Source organism: Oryctolagus cuniculus, chromosome 12 (genome assembly GCF_964237555.1).
Source record: "Oryctolagus cuniculus chromosome 12, mOryCun1.1, whole genome shotgun sequence".
NCBI lineage: Eukaryota > Metazoa > Chordata > Mammalia > Lagomorpha > Leporidae > Oryctolagus > Oryctolagus cuniculus.
Window position 1 is genome coordinate 65,006,098 of NC_091443.1, and position 17,567 is coordinate 65,023,664.

General features: G+C 53.8%; 1 protein-coding gene across 1 annotated transcript in view; it reads right to left on the reverse strand.

Annotated features, from left to right (window-relative positions):
- The window catches only part of EHD4 (EH domain containing 4), a 75,797-nt gene that overhangs the window by 44,830 nt on the left and 13,400 nt on the right, over positions 1–17,567 (reverse strand). The window contains exons 2-3 of the mRNA XM_002717963.5: positions 6,307–6,483; positions 958–1,055 (exon numbers count right to left, since the gene is read on the reverse strand). Coding sequence (XP_002718009.3) covers positions 958–1,055; positions 6,307–6,483 — 275 coding nt within the window. The remainder of the gene's footprint in view (positions 1–957; positions 1,056–6,306; positions 6,484–17,567) is intronic.

Consider the following 17,567-nt stretch of genomic DNA (forward strand, 5'->3'; position numbering starts at 1 on the left):
CTGACTTGCTGTTCAAGGCGCTGGGAGGGTAACTGGCAGGAGTGACAGCAGCCACCCCTCTGCCCCATCGCCTCCCGCCCACCAAAGCCTTCTAGAACCAGGCTGTGTTTGAAGGCCCAGGGTGGGGGCAATAGCCCTCCCTGACCACAGGCTCCATCCTCACACCCCACAAGCCAGGCCAGGCTTTTCCTCTAGAAGCCAGCTCTGTCCTGGCCCCTGTCCTGTGTCCTGGCCCCTGTCCTGTGACCCCATCTGAAGGCGCAGCTCTGGGACCACCTGCTGCTCGAAGCCTTGTCTTCTGATGGCTGAAGCAGCTTAGACTGCATGGTTCCAGCATTTTCTACTCTTCACAGATCCCTTGGGAGGGCTGTCCAGTCTCTCCTCCCCCAGCCAGAGCTTCCCTCGGGCAATTCCCACTCACCCTCGAGAGCCTGGCTCAGTGCCGCTTCCTTCAGGCAGCCCTGCCCCTGCCCCTGCCCCTGCCCCTGCCCCTGCCCCGAGGCCCGCCTCTCCTGTGTGGTTCCCTGGTCAGTGCCTACCTTCCTCACTAGAACAGCAGCTCCTCCAGGCAGGGGCTGCCCAGCCGTCCCGCCCCAAGCAGGTGCCCCATGAAGGTTTACTGCATGGGAGGGACGTGAGTGGGGGCTGTGGGGGCCTCTCCCCTCCTCTGAACAGCTTCCTCCTGTGCATCGACCCCAGCGCCCAAGGGCTCCCCCTCCCTTAAACACGTCAGAGTCACCTGAGCTGGGTAACGGGCAGCGGATGACAGCGTCGAAAGGCACGCAGGGGTCATGGCTGAGATTCCAGCAGGGTGTGCGGTTGAAGCGGCAGAACCTATGGTGTGTGACCTCCGGGTGCCTCCCGGGGGCCCCTGCCGCCGCTGCCACCCAGGGACGCTGGGGGTCTGCAGTGCTCAGTGCACGAGCGGGCCTGGGGCCGGGCGGGGCGGGTACTGACCTCGGCTGATGCGCTGCTTCTCTCCTGACAGGATGCCGGGGCTGTCGATGATGCTGATACTCTTCAGGACCTGGTTGGGTAGCTGGGAGCACATGAATCTGGAAGAGACGGTTTGAAGACGGGGTCAGAACCCGGCCCGGCAAAGGGCTCTAACTGGGGCCCCCAATGCCATCTGCACAGCAGGGACTTAGAAAAGTGACCTGGGCGCGCAGCACCTGTACTGGCTGCCAGCCGACCCCGTGCTGTTCATTTGTATCTTAGCTAATGTACAAGAGCTACCTCATGCAATATGATTCTCACGTTAACCTATTGAGGAAGAATTTACCAGCAACCTCAGGGAGGTCAGGTAACTTGCTCATGGTCACCTGGGCTGGCGAAACCCGGGTCAGCCCGACCCCAAAGTCCATGAGCCTCCCCTCCCCTTCTCCACGCCCAAGCATCCGCACCTGTCACTGCCTGGGAATCCCACACACCACCAGGGCCCATGGCCACATGATGCCACAGGGCCCATGGCCACATTGCACCACGGCACCTGAGCTTCCTGCCCACTCACCAGCCCGACAGCTGAAGGAAGTCCTGGGCCCTGTTTCCATCTGATGCCGGGGACCTGGCATGCAGCCTCAGGCCCAGGGAGAAGCCGGCACCTGTGGGCAACACCCCAAGTCCTCCAGGGGTGCCCGGAGAGCGAGTGATGGGCCGGGCTGGAGAAGGCCCTGGCCGAGCATCCCAAGCCTCCTTCCTTGCCTCCTGCTCACCTGGCGCCATCCCCTTTGGACTCCATCCCCTTCTGCCCCCTCCTGCCCACAGCAGTCCCAGCTCACTGCTTCAGTCCCCAGAAGCCAAGCAGGGTGGGAGGAAAACTCTGGCCTGGGGGTCAGTGGACCTGGGCTGGAGTTCTGCTCGGCCTGGCCTAGGAGTTTTTCATGGAACTCTGGACAAGGGCCTACCCCTCGGGGCCTTCTCGTGTATAAATGGAGGTTCTGGATGGAGACTGGTGTCATCCAGTCTGTGAGCAGCAGGAGTGAGCGCTTTGTCACCCCGCCCCACCCCGCCGGGGAACTGAGCCTGGCTGGGGTCTCTCTGAGGCTCCGTGTACGGCTGCTGAAGGCCACGGATACTGTGGGTGCCTCTCCTTTTCCTGTCCTGACAGCGGCTGCCTTCAGTATCTGCGCGGACAGAAAGCTTGAAGACGCGTGGTGCCGGCTCGGTCCTCCCCTCTGGTGGACGTGGTGGGATCAGCCAGAAAGCTAGCATGCCAGTACGGAGGGGCAGGGAGGCCGCCCAGCCTACTCAGTGCTCGCGGCATGGCACAGCCCCCGGCAGGCGCCAGCGGCTCTCAGCCCAAGGAGCCATCACCGACATTTCCAGGCAACTTTCTCTGGGAGCTAGGACAAGTTTTTCACACACTCTAGCCTGTAGTTCCAAATCGGCCCAGAGAACGCTATCATGGTCCTTGTGCAGGTGGAGAAGAAGAACACAAAGCACTCGCGACACCTAAAGGCCACGCCCCTGACGCATGGCTGGCTGAGTGACCTGAGTGGCACTCAGCCCCTAACACTGAAAATGAAGGGTCCAGGTCTACATTGTGGCTCAGCTGGTTAAACGACACCAGCATCCCACATGGGCAGCAGTTAGCCGAATCCTGGCTGCCCCACTCCCAATCCAGCTCCCTGCTAACGCACCTGGGAACGCAGTGAAGGATGGACCAAGCGCTTGGGTCCCTGCACCCGTGTGGGAGACCCGGATGGAGTTCTAGGCTCTTGGCTTCAGCCTGGTCCAGCCTTGGTTATTGTAGGTATTTGGGGGACTGAACCAGTGGGTGGAAGCTCTCTCTCTGTCTCTCCCACTCTCTGTATTTCTGCCTTTCAAATAAATTAATAAATCTTTGGAGGAAAAAAAAAGGTTGAGTTAATTTAGGTGGGACCCTCATTTCTGCCCCTCTCCTGTCCTTCCTGCAGCCCCGTCCCATGTCCCCGGGGCTCCTGCCAAGTTCACAGAGAAACACCAAGACTCAGGTCCTAGAACAGGGGCGGAATGGAATTCTGAGGGTGTCAGCGGGACCATGTTTCTTCTCAGCCCTCAGTCCAGGCTCGTCCTCTCTGTCAGGTGGTGGCACGGAGCAGGTCGAACCCGCGGGAATGACCTCACCCACGGACTCACCATCCACGCGACTTTCCCCCAGCCTCAAGCCCTGGACTCCAGTGCAAGGCCAGCAGAGGCCGTCACAGTGGGTGCACTGCTTGCTCCCCGGGGTCGCCAGCTCTGACCCCCCACAGCAGAGGGGCTGGCTGGGTGAACGAGCTGTCACCCCACCCAGGGATCACAGTGAGGGAGAGGGGAGGAGAGGGCTGAGGGTGGCTGGAGTGTGTGTGCAGAGCCAGACTCTCCCTAGGGCAGATGGGGGTCGAGGCGGGCAGGCCCCACCCCTCACACTGTTAGGCCAGAGCCCCTACAGGTGTGGTCACGAGCACACTGTCAGAGAAAGCCCTGGTATCGCTGGGTGCACTGCAGTAGCCTCAGGTCAACTGCTTCTGCTTCTGCTGAGCCATCTTCGACCACAGCCTGTGCCCCAGGGTGGGGTTCCCACTCCCTCCTGAAGTGACTGATGCTTGGCCTGCCCGTCTGACTTGCCCATCTCCTGCTCAGAGAGGGGCTGCCAACAAACTCTAGGTGTCTGGGGCCGAGGCTGTGGTGCAGCGGGTTAACGCCCTGGCCTGAAGTGCCGGCATCCCATATGGGCGTCGGTTCAAGAACTGGCTGCTCCACTTCCCATCCAGCTCTCTGCTGTGGCCTGGGAAAGCGGTGGAAGATGGCCCAAGTCTTTGGGCCCCTGCACCTGTGTGGGAGATCCGGAAGAAGCTCCTGGCTCCTGGCTTCAGATTAGCCTATTGTGGCCATCTGGGGAATGCCAGTGGATGGAAGACCTCTCTCTCTGCTTCTGCCTCTCTGAAACTCTGCCTTTCAAATAATAAATGAATCTTAAAAAAAAAAAAAAAAAACTACTATACCGAGCCTTGCAATTCAGACTCTTTTCTGAATACCTCTTTTCTATACCCACCTGCTGTGTGTTTGGGATTTGAGCAAAAAAAAAATTGCCAGGAAAGCGAACCGTTTACCCAAATCAAAGATTCCACCCCACACTCTTCTGGGGCTCCCTGCGAGCATGGACTCACACAATGCGACTGACAGGCGTGGCAGCTCCTTCTCCACGGCGCCTTGCTGGCACCAAGAGCACGGGCCAGGGCTGCAGCGCAGGCCAGTCCTGGGACAGGAAGTCCGGCTCTGGTCTGCCCTGCCTGTGCGGCTCACGGCTTCGTGCCTCACCCTGAGGGACGCAGGGAGTTGGCTCTGCCTCCCCCTCCCCCTCTCACCTGGGGCCAGCCCAAGCGCCCCCTCCTCGAGCTGAGGGGCAAACTCCCCATGGGGAAGAGAATCCTGGGGGTCGTACAGAATCTAGACGGTGTGCTGCAAACAACTGGCAGACAAGGGCTGCGCCTCCCGGCCTCCGTCGCCCCGGTCCCCAGCCAAGCTCCCTGCTACCCTTGGATGCGTACTATGATTTGCAGCGGGGCACTAAACGTCCTTAAGGGAAATCTCAGGCCTCCACAGAGGGCAGACTTCCGCAGAAGGCGCCCGTGGAGGGTGCCAACCCCTCGCAGAGCCGCTACACTCGGCCAGGAAGGATGACTGTGTCTGAAAACATCTAGAAAGGAGAGGTGCAGCCCAGGCCACCTGCCTCGGCGCTCTTGCTGCCTCCCCTCCCCCTGCCACTGCCACCCCGCACCCCCTTCCCCAAGCAGCCATTCTAAAGCCAGGCTCACAGAGCAGGGCGACCGTGAAGAAGGAAGGAAGGGAAAAGGTTCTTGGAAAGAAAAGCAGCCAGGAGTAGCAGAGAGGGCGGGGAGGAGGTGGGGCAGGGGAGCGGCAGGCCGCAGAGTGCAGCCCGTGGAAGGGGCCGGCTCATTGCCCCAACTCCCGCACACCCAGGCAACACAAACGAAGCACACACCCAGCGAAGTCTGGTCCTCAGCAACCCACAGCTCTGCGTGCATTAAACATGGCCAGGTAACCAACGAGCTTTCTGGGTGTGGGCTCTATGCCCTGATGAAGAAGGAAGTGGCTCAAGGCACGAGAATGAGAAGCAGAAAGGATGGCTTGGGGGGCCGGCGCTGTGGCGTGGTGGGTAAGGCGCTGCCTGCAGTGCCGGCATCCCATGTGGGTGCCGATTTGAGTCCCGGCTGCTCCACTTCTGGGCCAGCTCTCTGCTGAGGCCTGGGAAAGCAGTGGAAGATGGCCCAAGTCCTCCTCCTGGAGGAGGCTCCTGGCTCCTGGCTTCGGATCGGCATAGCTCCGGCGGTTGCACCCAATTGGGGAGTGAACCAGTGGATGATAGACCTCTCTCTGGCTCTGCCTCTCCTTCTCTCTCTGTGTAACTTTTATTTTCAAATAAATAAATAAATCTTTTTTTTTTTTTTAAAGGATGGCCAGTACATTGAGTTCACAGCCCACAGTCCACAGCCCGCACTGGGTGCCACCTCTGGGCTGAGCTCCCTGATTGCAGGCGGTCCCGGCACAGCATGCCTGAACAGCGGCCATCCAGGGGCCACTTAAAGTGGCTGGCGATGTCAAGGAGACACTGGCCTCTGTGTGTGAGACCAGCCACAGGGCAGAAACGGGAAGTTGGTGCACTTGATGAGGGAAGAAATGTGGAAGCTGCCGAGAATTTACACATGAAGTCCTGCCCACGTCCCATCAACTCATGGGTGGTCCCCACCCGGCCTGGACACGTGCGAGAATCCTGGAGAATCCTGCTGATAAAGCTCTGGGAGGAATTTCACAAGTTCCACGCCCAGAGAGGCCAGTGAGAGCCCAGAAGAAGAGGGAGTGGGGGTGGGGGTGGGGGAGCCAGTGGCCTAGTCTGGGTGTGGCTGGGCCCTTCCTCCCCACCTCTGTGAGACACCCGCCTGGCCTGTCCGGTGTGTCCTTGTCATCAAACCTCGCTAGCTTGCTTACCGCCCATCTCTGCCTCATGTCCGAAATTCTGTTATGGGAAGACAAGAACCGTGTGGCAGCTGTCTCCAGTGACAGTAACAGGGCGCTCACTACCTCACAGGGCTCCCCGAGCCACTCGTGTGCAGCTCCACGTAGTGGAAATTCATTCCTTCTACCATGCAGCCTTCTAAGGCCCAGTCCTGGGCCTCGGCCCTGCCCTCTGAAGCCAACAGATCACACCCGTGCTAGCCTGACCCAGTCGCTGCCTGTTCTGGTTGGAACCTTCACAAAGGATTGGCAACGACCCAAAGACAGGGTCTAAACACCACGACCGGGGACGGGGTCGCTGGGCCTTACCGATTCAGGAAGGCATTTCCGAAACGACTGAGCTTTCGAAATGGCTTTTTGGGGTCCACGACCAAGGCGTTCCCGGGGGTGCTGCCCTCGGTGTCCCCGTACATCACGGCGATGAAGGAGTCGGTGGTGGGCTCCGGGCCAATCCTCATGCCCGGGAAATCCTGCTCCAGTAGGTACCTGGGAGGAGGAAAGGGAAAGGAGGCTTAGCACACCATCACGGAGCCGCTGCATCACCCTGTTTTACACAGTCCTGTAACCTCTCAGAAATACAACCACCGGCAAAGGCAGAACGGCTGGCCGCTGACTCCCACTGGTAAAGAGCACCCAAGGCTCTAAGGGTGAGAAGGTGGCAGCGGGACAGTCGCTGGGCCCCCTGAAAGCAATGCCGGCTCAGCATGGAGGTTCTCATCCGCGGTTCCCTTGAGAATGGAACTCCATGAGCCCCTGTCCGTCCTGGCCGCCCGCCCAGGCTCCCCTCCTAGGGAAGCCACCCTGACACCTCCTCGGTGGTCCCTGGGCGCCCTGAGCCTGCGACCATCTCCGTGCTTACTGTCCCTTCCTGTCCGTGGGCCCTGCCAAGTGTCTCATGTCCCAACCCTGCCATAGGAACGACCCTGCAGGCGAAGAAACCTACACGGCTCTCCGGCTCCCTACTTGCACAGCCACTCATCTATTTGCTCCTGAACCATTTGTTCCTGATCAAAGGTAAGCGCAGAACCTGTGCCTCCATTTCCAGGAGTAGAAGGAAAGAACTGAGCTAGCAAAGATAAATACAATTTTGCCTTCTTTATGAGAAATCAACTTTTTTAAAAAAGGTTTATTTATCTATTTTGAAAATCAAAGTTACAGAGAGAGAGAGGGAGAGACAGAGAGATCTTCCATCCATTGGTTGACTCCCCACAATGGCTGGGGCTGGGCCAGGCTGAAGCCAGAAGCCAGGAGCTTCATTCAGGTCTCCCACATGGGTGCAGGGGACCAAACACTTGGGTCATTTTCCATTACTTTCCCAGGCCATAGCAGGGAGCTGGATTGGAAGTGGAACAGCCGGGTCTTAAACCAGCACCCATATGGGATGTTGGCATCACAGATGGTGGCTTAACCCACTACACTACAATGCTAGCCCCAAGAAGCTGACTTTTAAACCCACGCTTTCTAGGGCTGGCATTGTGGCACAGTGGGTAAAGCCACTGTCTGCGATGCCTACATCACATGTCAGAGTGCCAGCTGAGTCCCTGCTGCTCTGTGTTCGATACGGCTTCCTGCTAATGCACCTGGGAAGAAAGCGGATGATGGCCAAGAACACCACGTTAGAGACCCGGATGGAGTTTCAGTCTGGACCAGTCTCAGCCATTGCAGCCATTTGGGGAATGAACCAGTGGATGGGAGATAACACTCTCTCTTTTCTCTCTGTGCTTTCCAAATAAGTAAACAAATCTCTCAAAAAAATAAATAAACTTATGTTTTCTATGTAAATAAACTGAAATTATTTTGCAATCTTAGGTAAACCTTCAACTAACTCCATCCAAAGTTCCTGCATTTCTGTGGAGTTGTGGGGCTCCAGAAGGGACACATCACTTGAACGCAGCTCCTGAATTAGAGTGTGAAAACAGCCTGGTACCCCCTAGTGCCTGCTCGCTGCCCGGTAAGGCACAAAGCCTTCTACGACACCGCATTTGACCCCCACAAGATTCCAAGCTAGGAGACAACATCTTCCCCATTGTACAGGTGGGGAAACTGAGGCATCGGGGAGGCCTGGCAACTTGGCCAGTGTCACACTGAAGGACTGGTGTGGAAACGGAAGGCAGGCAGACTCAGAGCTGGCGCCGTCTCCAGATGTTTAAACTCGGCCTTGATCAGAGATGGTGAGGAGGGCGTTCAGGGCCCTGGCCGCAGGGTGTGTGGCTGGACATCAGGTGCCTCAGTGCCCATCTGCAGACCGTTCTCCCGTACGGTGCTCCAGCCCCCAGGGACACGGCCAGCACTCCCCAACCTCCCCAGACAGGGCGAGATCACAATGCATGCACTTTTCATTTTAAAATTTTTCTCAAAACTTTTTCCATCTAAACCTAGTGTACTGAATAGCTTAGGAATTAGCCCTCCAAAAAGAAATGTCCATATGTATCTGTTCTTAGGAAATTCTATCCGAATCCTAGAAATACTGCAATAAGTTATGGTAAGACCATCTCACATTTTGTGAAACACCAGCATTTGTAGAGTAATCCCTCCCTGGGCCGGGGGTAGTTCAAGAAGTTCATGGAAAATGGAAATAAAACATGTTTATTTTGGTGCAGAAAATTTTTGAAATTCATATATTGCTTTTTTAATAATATGTATTTCTGTGAACCTTCTGAAGGCACATCTATGCATGGATTTTAAAATGCTTTGAAGGGCTGGTGCTATGGCACACTGGGTTAAAGCCCCAGCCTGCAGCACCAGCATCTTATTTGGGCACCAGTTTGAGTCCCGCTGTTCCACTTCTGATCCAGTTCTCTGCTATGGCTTGGGGAAGCAGTAGAAGATGGCCCAAGTCCTTGAGCCCCTGCACCTGCATGGGAGACCTGGAAGAAGCTCCTGGCTCCTGGCTTTGGATCAGCTCAGCTCAAGCTATTGCAGTCATTTGGGGAGTGAATCAGTGGATGGAAGACCTCTCTCTCTGGCTCTACCTCTCTCTGTAACTTTGTCTTTAAAATTGGTAGCATAAATCTGAAAAAAAAAAAAAGCACTTTCCTTACATCTTAATTCCAAAGTCACCATGTGTCTAGTGTGTGTGGGCTTCCTACACTCCCAGGACTGGATGCTGGGTTTACAGCGCTCTGGGGTGTCAAGTCTGCAGGCCCTCAGCAGCACGGCTAGAGCTTGGAGCTGGGTCACACATCTGCCCTCCGTGCAAGCATGTCCTGCTTGATTTCCCTGGGCTGCGGCTTGATGAGCTATGCCAGGAAGCTTGTGGGGGAGACTGAGGAAGGGGAGACCACCAGGGTGAGTGGCCAGGATTCGGAAGAAGGACAGCAGGCAGTGTTGCAGGTTCCCCATGGCACACATAGTTCTCAACTCACAAATGGGCCAAGGCCAAGTGCTGGTGGGCAACTTGGTAGACGCTTTTCACTTTTCCATAGAACCCGTGTTAGCAGCAATGGCCGGCTGAGATGGCCTAGAGGAGGCCACATGGATCCAGGAAGTAGATGAAAGAAGGAACCCCAATCCACTGTTGGTGGACTGTGAACTACGACAGCCATCGTGGAAGACAGCATGGACAGTCCTCAGATGTGAAAACAGACCTATCACCCGATCCAGGCAACCCCTCCTGGGAATATTCCCAAAGGAAATCAAATCAGTATATGGACGAGTCATCTGTACCCCCATGTTTACAGCAGCTCAATTCACAATAGCTAACATACGGACTCAATCAACTGATGACTGGATAAAGAAAATGTGGTGTATTTATACACGATGGACTACTACTCAGCCATAAAAAAGAAGGAAGTCCCCAGAGGGATGGCAGCCTACACGTACATAGCAGGGGCTAAGTTGGATACACTGCCATGAGCGCCTGAATTAGTTTCTGATGTTTCATTGATATAAACACATGGCGAATCCCACTAATTTTGGAATAACAGGGGTTTTGAGAAAAATCATAAATTATAAAGTTGATGAGCAGGTGTTTCCTCTGTTCAACTTTGTACTGTAAGCAGAAGCAAGAGTTTCCTCAGCAGTAGCTGTGCCAGAGAGAACTTTTAAAACTGGCTATTTTTAAAGTATGCTGCAAATGTGAAGCAATCTGAAATTAAAGGTGCCTCTTCACCTCTGACCTCAGGAAATCATTCAGACAGTCCCAGGCACAGAGCGAGAACTAGGAAGAATTAAGGTATGGTGGAATTTGTTCCGCGGCACTTTCTCCCATGGATGGTACAAAGTCAAATATCAATGTTCAATTTCACGGTCAAAGTAATGCCAAGTACAGACACAGCAGGTCAGCTGAGTAACAGTGCCCATCCCACTCAGCGCTGTGGATGGAACGCCCTCCGTGTGGGGCAGAGCGAGCGGGCGCAGACTCCTGACTCCGTGCACGTCAGTCCTCCAGGTCAGGGCTCCTCACACCTAGCACTGGGGTCCTTTCTTGCCTGTTCTCTCCTTTCCTGAGGTTGTCTCTGCCCGAGGGCTCGGTCTATAAACTCAGAACTTCGGAGCCCCAGGGCCGTCTGACGGGAAAGAGACTGTGGAGGAGAGCAGGAAAGTAGCCAGTTGCTGGTCAAAATCAGATATACCAGTCCTCCCTCAGCTATGGTCCAGCTATGCAGGGTCAACATGGTCTGGAAACAGTAAATGGAAAATTCCAGAAACGATTCATACGTTGTAAATAAGGTCCATTATGATGTATTGTTACAGTTGCTCAATCTGATTACTGGTTATTGTTGTTAATCTCTTACTGTGCCTAATTTATAAGTGGAACCGTGTCGCAGGTATGTGCATACAGGAAAGAACGTGTTAGATACGGAGACTCCGTGGGCACCACCCATGGTTTCGGCACACGCTGGGTCCTGGGACACATCCCCCGTGGACAGGGGGCTGAGTGGACATTGGTGCCACACTGCCAGGCGGGCAGGCACAGGGCAACTCAGTGGAACTAACAGGAACCAGGACGCTGAGCTTCTGACATGGAACAAGATAGGAGGACGTGATGAGCAGCCTGGGAGGAGAGGGTGCCGGCGGATCCCGGGGTGTGACGCACACAGCGGATGAACTGCGCAGCCGTCGGACGAGCCTGGTCAACCGTGTGGAACTTTCTTTCTGGACCCCTTGGAGGTTTCCCCAGAGCAAGGAGTCCCGGGGACGCTGCGGCTCTCTGCAGTAACAAGAGGCTGCAGGTCGACAGAAAACCAGCCGCTGTGATCCCGCGCCCACAGCCTGCCCTGCAGGCATCCTGTGCTAGGTGACAGGCGTGATGGCTGTCCTTGGCTCCCCCTCGGACCCCTTCCTGTGTTCTCAGAGGGGCCCGCCAAGTCCAGCAGGACTGCTCCAAGGCTCTCGAGCCAATCCAGCGACAGAGAAAGGTACAGACATTTGGCTTCCAAGCAGCCGGGCGGAAGGGGTGGGAGCGACATCGGAGGCCTCGTCTCTCCTCCTGGGTACGCAGGCAGCTGCCGCATGGACTCAGCTCAAGGAGCTGCCACGACGCACGGGGACAGGTGCACAGTGTCTCTTTCCTTCACTGCTTAGACTAGGAAAAATTATCTTCAACTTCGCACAGACCAGGTCTTAGGACAAGGGAAAGAGAAAAGCTGAAGACCGTGAGGAGCCCCTCAACACGCTCAAGGTGGGCTTCAGAATGACCACCAGGGCTGAGTGTTGGGCACCAGGGAGGGACACTGGTCGGGCCACCTGCACCCCGCATCAGAGTGCCCAGTTCCAGTGTGGCTCCAGCTTCCTGCGAATGCACACCAGGAAGGCAGCAGGTGACGGCTCAGGTACTTGCTACCCGCATGGGAGACCCAGACTGGGTTCCAAACTCTCAGCTTTGGCCTGGCCCAGGCCTGGCTATTGTGGGCATTTGGAGAGATCCTGCTTTCTCTTTCTCTCTTCCCCTTTCAAATAAAAAATGAAAATCAGATTTTTTAAAAAAGATTAACAAACAAAACCAACCGTTAAACACATATTTCACCGAGAGGCACAGATAATTCCAGCTGCAAATTTGCGTCCTCCGCTGTCCATCACACGTTCTCTCTGCCCGGTTTTCACGACCCAGCTCGTGGGTGGAACAGACAGCACTGCATTTCTCGTGACACCCCTACGTCTGAGCCCTGACCTAGCTATGTGACGAATCTCATGTCATCCCAGCTACCGTAGGACAGGCACTACTGCATCCCCGTTTTACCAATCAGGAAACGGAGGCTCAAATAGGTTACCTGCTTCTGGAGACAGCGGGATCTCTCACACTTCCTGGGAGGACGCTGCCTGTCCCGACTCGGAGCCAGCCTCCAGGGGAGCGTTTCCAGGGCCTCATTCCAAGAATCAGAACATGTACACAAACATAGGATTTTTTTTTTTCAAAAGATTTACTTTATTTACTTGAAAGGCAGAGTTACAGGCCGGCACCGCGGCTCACTAGGCTAATCCTCCGCCTTGTGGCGCCAGCACACCAGGTTCTAGTCCCGGTTGGGGCGCCGGATTCTGTCCCGGTTGCCCCTCTTCCAGGCCAGCTCTCTGCTGTGGCCAGGGAGTGCAGTGGAGGATGGCCCAAGTACTTGGGCCCTGCACCCCATGGGAGACCAGGAGAAGCACCTGGCTCCTGCCATCGGATCAGTGCAGTGCACTGGGCCGGCCGTGGCGGCCAATGGAGGGTGAACCAATGGCAAAAGGAAGACCTTTCTCTCTGTCTCTCTCTCTCACTGTCCACTCTGCCTGTCAAAAAAAAAAAAAAAAAAAAAAAAAGAAAGAAAAAAAAAGGCATTGTTACAGACAGAGAGATCTTCCATCTACTGGTTCACTCCCCAGATGGTCACACGGCTGGAAGCCAGGAGCCAGGAGGCAGGGGCTTCTTCCGGGTCTCCCACGTTGGGTTCTCTTCTGCTGTTTTCCCAGGTGCATTAGCAGGGAGGTAGATCAGAACTGGAGCAGCTAGGACCCAAACCGGTGCCCACATGGGATGCTGGCACTGTAGGCGGTGGCTTTACCCGCTACTCCCCAGTGCTGGCCCAGATTTTTTTAGTAGGAATTAAGTAGTCTAAAAATATAGTACAGTGTACATATGTTTAGATGCTATTTTTAGACGTAAACCAAAATGTAGAGAGGTCACCTGTGGGACACAGATGGGATGTTAAAACAGGCCTGTGCATGCAGGGCTGCCCGTGCCTGCAGCTGCAGGGCTCAGGTCACTGCTACGGCCTGAAGCATTTTTTGAGAGAGCATTAAACCAACCCAACCCCCAAACTGCCTTATTTCTTTGAATATTACCAAGGTGTTAAGTCATATATACAGGGAAGAAACGTAACAGAAAGTACAACTTTTGAATTCAGGGGGAAGTACTCTTATTTCTTCATTTTACTATCAGGCCTATGAATTTAAACACACTTCAGTTTGTAAGTGTGTGCTAGGGGCCAGCGCTGTGGTGCAGTGGGTTAAGCCATAGTTTGCAGTGCTGGCATCCCATGTGAGTGCTGGTTCAATTCCTGGTTGCTCCACTTCCAATCCAGCTCCCTATTAATGCGCTTGCAAGAACAGTAGAAGATGGCCCAAGTGCTTGGGCCCCTGCACCCATGTGGGAGACCAGGAAAAAGCTCCTGGTTACAGATTGGCCCAGCTCTGGCTGTTACAGCAGTTTGGGGAGTGAACCAGCAGATAGAAGATCTCTCTCTCTCTCTGCTTTTCAAATAATCTTTTTTTTTTTTTAAAGAAGTGTCTGCAACTTTGACCTAATTTTTGTATTGATAATACCTGCTCCATGATCTTATCAGGAGAGGCACTGAACAGAAAGGGTTCCTCCTTTCAGTCCAAACGGAAGTGCCAGCATTCTTATGCAAGTCTTGGGAGGTGGTCCAGGACACTTCGTTGTTTCCCACAACTACTACCGTCTCCGTCACTTCTTTTTTTTTTTTTTTTTTTTTTTAATTTTTGACAGGCAGAGTGGACAGTGAGAGAGAGAGAGACAGAGAGAAAGGTCTTCCTTTTGCCGTTGGTTCACCCTCCAATGGCCGCCATGGCTGGCGCGCTGCGGCTGGCGCACCGCGCTGATCCGATGGCAGGAGCCAGGTGCTTCTCCTGGTCTCCCATGCGGGTTCAGGGCCCAAGCACTTGGGCCATCCTCCACTGCACTCCCGGGCCACAGCAGAGAGCTGGCCTGGAAGAGGGATAACCGGGACAGAATCCGGCGCCCCGACCGGGACTAGAACCCGGTGTGCCGGCGCCGCAAGGTGGAGGATTAGCCTAGTGAGCCAGGGCGCCGGCCCGTCTCCGTCACTTCTGGATGCCACCAAACAGAAAGCGTCCCTCACACTCTCGCTCACTGCACGCAGGCACCTCATTTCCTTCTCTCCGTCACTAGCTCACAGGGAACAGAAATGCTCTGGGTAAGTTAAGTAGCTTCCACGCGGCCACACTGGTCCAGACACTGGTACAGGGCAGGGGTGGGAGAGCTTTTTCTGCCCAGGGCCATGAGGATATTTCCAACATCACCTGCGGGCCACACAAAATGCTCAATTTAAAAATTGGCCTGCTACAGACTGACTGAACGCTGAGTGCCTCCCGCACTTGCCTTGGCGGGGCCAGACCAAGAGCTTTCATGGGCTTTGGACAGCTCGTGGGCTGGATAGTCCCCACCCGGGACAGGGTAACTCCTACCAAATAACATTGTGCTATATACCCATCCTGTTGTTCTTCTGTGGGTTGTTTTCTTTGTAAAATTAGATTCAATATATTTAAACAATTGTGCATCTAAATTTTTCACCATTTACTTTTCCTCAAGCAATTAAAAATTCTTTGACAACATAATTTTTAGTAGCTGCATACTATTCTATGGTGAATAGTATTGAGGTTGCTATTTCCTGTCGGCTACTTAAACAGCTTCCATTTCTTGCTATTATAGATCATGCTGAGACAAACATCTCCTCTGTTTTAAAGTTTTCTCTTTGGGGGCTGGCGCTGTGGCGTAGCGGGTAAAACTGCCACCTGCAATGCCGGCATCTCATATGGGCATCCATTTGTGTCCTGGCTGCTCCGTTTCCAATCCAGCTCCTTATTAATGTGCCTGGGAAAGCACTGGAAGATGGCCTAAGTGTTGGGTCTCTGCCACCACGTGGGAGACCTGGATGAAGCTTCTGGCTCTTGGCTTCAGCCTGGCCCAGCCCTGGCTGCTGTGGCCATCTGGGGAGTGAACCAGCAGTTGGAAATCTCTCTCTCTTTCTCTCCCTCTCTCTAACTCTGACCTTCAAATAAATAAATAAATCTTAAAAAAAAAAAAAAAAAAAAAGGTGGGGCTGGCACTGGCGCTCACCAGGTTAGAGTCATGGCCTGCAGCACTGGCATCCCATATGAGTGCCAGTTGGAGTCCCAGCTGTTCCACTTCCAATCCAGCTCCCTGCTGGTGTGCCTGAGAAAGCAGTGGAGGAAGGCCCAAGTGCTTGGGCCCCAGCACCCACGTGGGAGACCTGGAAGAAGCTCCCAGCTCCTGCTTTTGACCTGGCCAAGTCCTGGATGCTACAGCCACTTGGGGAGTGAACCGGTGAATGGAAGACCTCTGTAACTCTGCATTTCAAATAAATACATAAATCTTTAAAAAAATCTTTGAATTACTGAAAAAATAAGCTTTATATTCATATCCATTTTATTTATTGCATTTTTTTTTTCATTTAAAAACTCTGTCTTCCTTAAGAGTGACCCCTAAGTTTTCCTTTTCATCTAGAGAAGACCCGACAGCATCACAGAACCGCCGTGCAGCTGAAGCTGCTGCGCCACTCGGGGAAGGGACCCGGGCCTGTGGAGCCAAAACCCGGAACGTGGTGGGCGACGTCTTCACCTCTTTCCCAGCGCCGATGGACTGTGTGCTGCTCAGAGTGGACAGTGCTCAAAGCCCACTGCCGGCCAGCTTCCTGCCACTGCCCGGGCCGCTCCACCTTCCAGGCTGCGTGGGAGGGAGAAAGGGAGAGGAAGCCTCCTGGAATCAAATCTCCTTCTTTCAGTCCTGTTTGTGGTCTCCAGTCTTTCCTGCATCCACGCAATGAATAGTCACCATCTTCAACATCACAGCTTGTAACTCAGGACTGTGATTGCCCTAGGGGTGAGCTCGCGATCGGGGAGCACTGGAGGCCTTGGCGAGGAGAGAGACAGCATTTCCCAAGGTCCCTGACCGTGGAACCCCCTCCAGATAATCCCCCACGCCTCCACTCCCCAGTCCCCAGGGCCAAGGAAAACGAGAAAAGGCATCCAACTCAACGTCCACTCTCTTTTTGTCAAATAGAAGAACTTAAATGAAATCCTTTACAGTTAGCAGCAGAAAAATCATTTCTCCATGTGATAAATTTATAAAACATTGTACATATTCTAATAGGGTGTCTTAGGGTGAAATAACAAAGGCTGCTGGATGTGGTGCCCGCTGCCCACTAAAGTGAAATACAAACCACCAAACGCGCTCTCTCTAGAAATCTCTGAGTTTTAAGCATGGCTGGTGATGCTGACATCCTGTATCAGAGCGCTGGTTCGGACCCTTACTGCACCACTTCAGCTCCAGCTCCTTGCTGATGTGCCTGGAGCCCTGGCCATTGTAGTCATCTGGGGAACGAACCAATAGATAGAAGATCTCTTTCTCTCTCCTTCTGTTCCCCTGCCTCTATAACCCCGCCTTTCAAATAAATAAATCTTTATATTTATGGAGCAGAAACTAGCAACTGAAAGGAAAGGCCCAGCATGGGGCCTCTGGCCTTATATATAAATAAATATGAACAATTTAAGAGCAAGAGAAAAAAAGAAAACCTGATAGAAACATTGACAGGCTGTCAGAGTAAATGTCAAATGACTAGATACAAAACAAAAATGCAAAGCTCACTAGTACCTCACATGCTAGCCATACTCAGCCAAAACCTATGAAGAAAACAAGATCTCATTTACAAGAGCACAGAGTACAAAATACCTGAGGACAACATGAACAAGAGAGAGATGGGATCTGTAAATCAGTCCCCTTCTTGAGGTCTGCCGACAGGCCTGAGCCAGAGCAACGCTGAGTCCCTGCTGGGATGGCCAATATGAAATGGAATGTAGAGGCATGCTAATTCCAATGTAAGGGGCTCCGGTGGGAAGTGGTTGCTTTTTTTTAAGCACCTAAAAAAGTAATTGTAAAGTTCTTCTCCTGGGCTGGTGCTGTGGCGCAGTGGGTTAAAGCCCTGGCCTGAAGTGAAAGCCCTGGCTGCTCCTCTTCCGATCTAGCTCTCTGCTGTGGCCTGGGAGAGCAGTGGAAGATGGCCCAAGTCTCTGGGCCACTGCACCCGCGTGGGAGACCCAGAAGAAGCTCCTGGATCCTGGCTGAGGATCGGTGCAGCTCCAGCCGTTGTGGCCAATTTGGGGAGTGAACCAGCGGATGGAAGACCTCTCTCTCTCTCTGCCTCTTCTCTCTCTCTGTATAACTTAGACTTTCAAATAAATAAATAAATCTTAAAAAAAATATTTAAAATGCTTCAAAATTGGCAAAAGTCAAAAATACTAATGCCATTGAGACAGATTTTACCAGGGTGAATAAGATAGTTGAACATACATAAAATTAAGCCTATCTTAAAAAG